The 7,214-nt window shown below is 40.1% G+C and overlaps 1 protein-coding gene across 1 annotated transcript in view; it reads left to right on the top strand.

Moving 5' to 3' along the window:
* Positions 1–744: 744 nt before the first annotated feature.
* me1 (malic enzyme 1, NADP(+)-dependent, cytosolic) overlaps positions 745–7,214 on the top strand; it is a 420,143-nt gene continuing 413,673 nt past the window's right edge. Inside the window, exon 1 of the mRNA XM_072554540.1 lies at positions 745–1,028. Coding sequence (XP_072410641.1) covers positions 900–1,028 — 129 coding nt within the window. The 5' untranslated portion in view covers positions 745–899. The remainder of the gene's footprint in view (positions 1,029–7,214) is intronic.

Here is a 7,214-nt window from a genome sequence, read left to right as displayed (position 1 = left end):
TGAAGTCAGGATGGTATACTTGGAGGGGATATTGCAGATGGTGTTAGTGTATTTATGCATCTGCTGTGCTTGTCCTTCATAATGGCTGAGGTTGTAGATTTGGAAAGTGCTGTCAAAGTAGGCTTGGTGATTTATTGCAGTGCATCTTGTAGATGGTGCAAACTGCTGCCACTGTACATTGATGGTGAAGGACATGAATGTTTAAGTTGGTTGATAAGGTACCCATCAAGAGAAGAATACTATTAAATGAAGATAAAGTACGAAGTAAATGAAAAATAATACAAATTTGAAGCAAAATAGAAACAGAAAATGTTGGGAACAGGTCTATACCATCTGTTTGGAGTGAAAGAAAGAACGTTTCAGCTGTTCACTTTACATTTGCTCAATCGACAGTGTCCATCACCATTCCCTCACACCGACTCCCAACTCATCTCCCCCACACCCACACCCCATTTTCTTCGCCACCGCCACAACAATTCCCCACTCTCTATCTGACAAAACCGTGGCAGAATTTTCTTTTGAGTGTCAAGATGTGGGGAAAGGGTCTGAAATGTTCACTGTATATTGCCTGACTTCATTGAGTATTTCCAGCATCTTACTCATGGAAAATCATGACCTAGGTCGAGTTTCCAATTGTCAAAACCTGGTTTATCAATGCCCGTAGGATGAATTGGCTTGCAACTGATTGATTAATCTAGACTAAACAAGATTAATCCAGTGTTTCGGATTGGAACAGCCGTTATCTCACTTTGCAAAGAGATAGTGCAGCTCCGGATAAGCTTATAAATCTCGGGCCTGGTATCGAAGGCAGTTCTCGCGTTGCGCCTCGCGGTGGAAATTGACCCCGGTTCAACTTTCTTGAGCAAGTTTCATTTCATTCTCGCCCTCAGGATCTTAAAATGGCAACATACGCGGCGAGGCGAGAGTTACCCAAATACAGATTGCAGGGAAACGAGAAAAACCCAAAAACCTCCGTTGACACCAGGAAAAGGGGCTGTGATATACTCAGGGACCCGCACTACAACAAGGTAAAGTGCGAGGTCAGCATTGTAGGAGTGGGCGGAAAGGCCGCGAGCTCAGCGGTGATTGACAGGTCAGCGCGGGGACCCGGGGGCCGGTGATTGACAGGTCAGCGCGGGGACCCGGGGGCCGGTGATTGACAGGTCAGCGCGCGGGGGCCCGGGGATTGACCAGTGCCTTTGCACCCTTGCAAAAAATAGCATATGTTTAGGAGGCGGCTGGTTAATTCTTTTTATGGCGGGTGGTGGAGGTTGTCAGCTTGGTGCAAGGTATTTTATTAAATGCGGTGGCACTCGTCTTTAACTTTATTATCTCCAAGCTTCCGAGGATTGAGTCACTCCGTGAAATTCTCAGTGAAAACGGAGAACCTATAATTCACCTCACTGAAGGGTGTGGCAGCTGGTGAAACCGCCGCCCTGGGGATGGGTTATCTTGACTTCTTCGATCCATTGACACTCCCTCGCCGAGGTCAGATCTGTGGCCTGTGGGTAGCGGGTGTGACTGCATCAGCTAGGAGCGTAGAAGCATCAAAAGTGATTTTTTTTTGTGATCAAACGACACTAACGACTGTAATCTCATTTAAATTCACAGAGATAGAGATGCAATAATTCAAAACATTAAAGCAGACTTCATTCTTTGAATAGGCAAACGTGGCTTAATGTCAGTGTAGTTCGGCTGCACTGTGGTCTGCCGCAAAGCATGACACATTTAGTTATACAGTATATGTTTGCAGGTTTCTGTGGTTCCATAAGGTTGAATCTGGACTTAAATCTGACATTAATTCAGCTTTTACAGGATGACGGATCTGCTGGGCTTTTTCAATTTATCCGGCTGACGATTTAGTTTCCGCAGGGCATGAAATGCAACGCAACTATTTTTCCAAAGTTGTACTGTACCATGCAACGTAAACTGTTTTGTATGGATATGAAAATTCTAGTCTGTCCGCACTTATCAACCTACATTGATAGAGCTGACTGGTAGTGCTCTACTGTCGCTGACTAAATAAAGAATATTGACTTTCATATGCATAAAACTTTCATCTGGATCCATCCTACTCTTTAGGAAGTTTAAATTGTTTGATTCCTGGGTTAGCAGGGAGTGCCTCTCTAATGAGCTTGTAAGTTTGTTCAGTCGCAAGTTAATGTATTTTCTGTGTGCTGAACCCTTTTGCTTTCATTGCATTGTTTTGAAAAAGCTACTTTAAGAATTTGCTCCAGCTTTACAAACTTCCAATGCACAAGAATGTGAAGAAACTGCATGAATAACTTCCCTTTTTGATTTTCCGTCCTTACTTGTTAAGGAAATGTACTGGTTTTCTTTTTGACTCTTCACTGTAGAAAGCCTCCCACAACTAGTGTGTTTTTGTCATGGAGATGTAGATTCAAGTTTTTACCGCACAGAAAAGGCCATTGGCCCATTTTTTTCTCTCTGCAAACGATCAAGCATCTACTTGCACTAATCCCCATTTTTTTGTATTTTAGCTTAGTTTGCTATGGTATTTTGTTCCTGTTGGCAACCCCCCTCTGAATGGGTGGGTGGGGAGCCTTTCCTAAATTGAGTCCCTTGCTTCTTACTTTAAAATTGTGCTCCCTGAAACGTTTTGCCCAGCCTATACCTCTCGAGGCTGTACACCTCAATTAACCTCAGCCTACCTTGTCTCCATAGCTCAATTGCTCCAATCCAGGCACATCTTGGTGAATCATCTTTGCACTCCCTTGTGCAATCACATTCTTCCTATTATATGGCACCAAAACTGCATTGTTCCAGCTATGGCCTAACTAGCATTATATTTGGCTCAATTAAGACTTCCTTGAATACAACAGCAATGCCTTGAATAATGTCAAGTATCCATATGTGTTCTTAACTATCTTATTTATCTGTTCTGCCTTCAAGAAACTATGGACATGCATGCCAAGGTCCCTCTGATCCTCTGTACTTTTGAGGGCCCTGCTACCACAGTGTATTCTTTTGCTTCCTTATTCCCCTCAGAATGCATCACCTCAAACTTTTCAGGATTAAATTCCATTTGCCAGGGACCAGCCCATCCATATTGACCTGGAGTCTAAGGCATTCCTCCTCCTGATTTTAGCACGCCAGTTTTCATGATGTCTGTGAACCTGCTGATCATGCCTTCAATGTTCACGTCTAGACTTTTTGATAGAAGTATACATAGGTTTGGTATCCTTTTTGTCTACATGTCCTATAAAACCTAAGGGCTTTTCAAAAGTTGATCTGAACAACCTGTGGACTTAGTGAGTTCAGGAGAAAGAAGCTTTGCTTTGACATCCATTTGAGTTAAGCAAATCTTTTTCCAAAAGGGTCTGACTGACCTGCAGTAGACTTAAGTGTATCTTGTAAATGTAAGTCTTTTGGTGATTTTGTGCCTGATTCTTCTCTGTAAATAGTTATACACATCCATGCATCCAATCTGATTGATAATTGGGTGTATGCATCACATGAGGTAACAATCAATATTAACAATCAAAATTAAATAATCTGAATAATTTAACTGACTCATTTAAGCAGATTTCCCAACACAAGCGTAGAACTTGACAGGTCCCAGAAACACACTCAGACATGTCACCTTGATTCTTAACACTATTTGCTGAATTAGGACGAGATTAAAATGAAGTGCCAATTGATTTATTGTTGTCTTTCTGAAAACCAAAAATACCCTTCAGCTGAAAAACCATTTAGTTCTGAGGCTTTCAGATAAAGGATACTTAACCTGCATTCTGAATTGTGTTCAATTACATCTGTTCCTTGTGCCTCTTGATTTCTGTACTCTCTAGCCTCACAAACCTATGTACATTTTTGTTTCTTCATTACTGGTCTGTTGTGCATCTGACTCCCCTCTTCACAATGAATGACTGTGCCATAACATTCATGCATTGTGAAGAGGGGAGCCAGATGCGCTTTTCACGATCAGGCTTTTGGTTATCTGCAAACTGGTCTCAATTTTTGTCCAATTATAATTTTATGTAGTATATTGCAGTTGGTCATTATATTTAAAGCCCCATATAATGGTTGAGATTGGTAAACTAAGGTACATTCTTTTCTCTAAGTATTTCCAGTTCCTTTGAACATGAATATGTTGTTGGAAATTTTATTTTACTAATGCAAAGGTGGAAGAATGTTAAGCAGGTAAATAAGCTTAAAGTGGTAAGTTTGGTTTCCTTGAATTTCTTATGACATTTAACAGTACATATCCTGGTTATAATTAAATCAGTGGTTTGCTTGATTATATGGTTAATGTTTAGGGTTATGACTGCTCCATATTGATGATTCTTGTAGTAAGCATGGTACTTGTGCTTGAAATAAAAATGCTCTTTGAAATGTTATTAACTTCTGAAGTTTGCAATAGTTAGTGTGCTACAGAGCCTTTTGTTGCAATGCTGTTTTTGGTTATTATGTAGAGCTTTTATTCACTTCCATTGTTAGGCGCACTTTGTTCAGTTGCATTATCTGCTTTTTTAAAAAAAAGGTTTTAAATTTGCAAACCAATACTGTAGTGAAAGCTTTCTATTGGAGCAAGGTTTAGTTGAGTCTCTTGCAGGATGAAATTGGATTCTGACAGAAAAGGTTCACATTGTTTTGCTTGTGTGAACTGTCAAAGTATAGAAATGCACTCTGATGGAATGTCAGATCAGCTTTGGCTTTTATGATTGTTCTTTTTTTTGGGCTTGTTTTGAGCTTTGTTCTTAACATTTGTCAAATTTTTATTCAATGAGATTTTCAGGTAAAACCTGAGCACTCTTCACTTCAACTTCAGATGGTTGTTGAAATCATTGCTTACAAGCACTACGGAGACAAATTTGCAGAGTCAAAATGATTAATGCAGTCTTTTTTGGAATGCTTGCTTCATTGTATAACTTAGATTGTTTTAAATTTTAATGTGGCTGTTTGATTTTTGACAATGGCCCTAAGCAGTTTGTTAGAACTACTGAAAAACTGATTAACCACCTGAGAATTACTGTATCTGAATAAAGATAGATTAGAGCTTCTGCGACCACCTGAAAGTGCTACTAAATTTAAAATCCTGCTAACTCCTCTCTCCACACATAAAATATGTTCTAGAACCAATAAGAAAGCAGGAAGTATTAATGTTGATTATTATATCCTTGCATTGTCAACCTAACAGCAAAAGGAAAACTTTTTTGAATCCAGCCATGCAAATTCAGTTTTTCATTTGAACAAGAGAAATTTAATGCTGTCACTAACATTTTGGATTTTGATCAAATTCATTTTTTTGAGCAATGTCAGAAACTGGCAGTGACAAACTAATCAAGACTGTGATCTTCCTGACCCCAGATAATTGGGGCAGTATTCAACAACTGAGTTTAAATACAGGACCAGCCTAAACTCCTGAGGCTGTGGCACTTGTGTTCTTTGGATTGAAAGGTTCCTTCTCAAATGGATTCTTAGGATGCAACATTGCACATTTGTTTCTCTCTATCTTGGCGTCGTTTTAAAGGCATTCAAATTTTGCTGTGTTGTCCAACATTGAGGATCTGCAGCTAATTGCTGTATTTCTTAGGATTAAACCAATATGGAATGTCGCATTTGCCCAAGTTTGATACACTGATAGAAGCATAAAATTGTAAGATTTTGTACAAGTCCTGTAGTTGTAATGCCAAATAGGCTTCCATGCAGATGAGGCTGTTTGTTTTTGACATTTGGATGATTGGGCACCACAGAGGCATACTTTCCATTCAATGTGGTAAAGATGAGCCAGTGTTTTATTAAAACTCCAAAGGTTAAATTATGATGGATTACACAAAGGTTTATTTCCTAGTTTATAGAAGGTCATGGGTGATTTGACTAAATTTTCCAGAAAAACCATATACTGTGCCAGAGTTGGTGTTTCAGTCAACTTTCGGTTGTTTTTGTATTTCCAGTTCCAGGACCTGTAGTATGTTGCTTTATTCATTTCTCAGCAATTGTTGCTTTTTTTCATGTTTAGTTATGCCAAGTGTGTAAAAACATTAATTATGCAAACTTTTTTGATTTTGTAGAGGTTATTTCTTGATGGCATCTTACTGACCTAACCAAATAGTGCCTACAGTAGAGATCCTGTCATTGCATTTCAATCTTGATGTCCAGCTAGATGACTATTATTTATCAGTAACAAAGCTTTATCTGTGTCTTTTTTTGCCATTTAACCGCTGAGTCCACTGGTGATTGATTTGAGACACCATGTTTCTGGCCATTTTGAAACCCCACATTGTGATTGACTGTGCAGCTAATTTTAAGCAAGGGTGAGATCAAAGTTGGCTGTCAGTGACGCAGTGGTTAGCATTGCCTCACAGTGCCAGGGACCTGGATTTGTTTTTAGCCTTGGATGATTGTGTGGAATTTAAACGTTCTGTGTTTGCGTGGTTTTCTGCTAATACTCCAGTTTTCTCCCACAGTCTAGAGATGTGTAGGGTAAGTGGATTAGCCATGCTAAGTTATCTGTAGTGTCTAAGGACATGTAGGCCAAGTTGATTTAATCATCATAACAAGGGGTAATGGGAATGGGGTGAGGTGCTGGTGTTCTTTGGAGAGATGGTGCAGACTTGATAAGCTAAATGGATTCTTTCCGCACTGTAGGGATTCAATGATGGATTTTTAACCACATTTAATGAGCGGTGTGCACTAGCTCCAGGGGTCTGTGATCCAGTGATCCCACACCGCACTTTTTAGTTTATACTGCCTTCCCTTGCTCTGCAAACTTTTGACTTAGAATGGGTTGACAAATGACAGATTGACACTTCAGTTTGTCCCTGTCATCCTCATCAATACTTCCAAGTGGGTTGTATCACCTGCACATTTTGTAATGCTGCTTTGTCACACTAAGATTGGGAAAAGTGGTGGTCTTGGCATGAACCTTACTGCACTTCAAAAAGTAACTGCTCACCACTACCATGCTCATCACAGCCAACTTTGTATACATGGGCCTCAACTTGACTGATGGGCAGAGTTTGGTATGGATGACATGGGTCAGTCTATTGTTGGGAGAACCAGGTAGTAACCCATGTTCTTTCAAAGGATGCATAGTACTGGTGGTGGGCAGCGCTTGACCTCCAAGAGAATGAAGTATCCAGTTTGGATGAAAACCCACCCAAAAAACCACCAGTCATGCCAAAGCTGGCAGCTGTAGATAACTGGCAGTAATGCTGGGAGCAATGATTGCTGCTGGTAGTGCTCGGTAA

The sequence above is a fragment of the Chiloscyllium punctatum genome, chromosome 3, assembly GCF_047496795.1.
Source record: "Chiloscyllium punctatum isolate Juve2018m chromosome 3, sChiPun1.3, whole genome shotgun sequence".
In the NCBI taxonomy this organism is placed as follows: Eukaryota; Metazoa; Chordata; class Chondrichthyes; order Orectolobiformes; family Hemiscylliidae; genus Chiloscyllium; species Chiloscyllium punctatum.
This window is presented reverse-complemented; position numbering and strand designations above follow the sequence as displayed.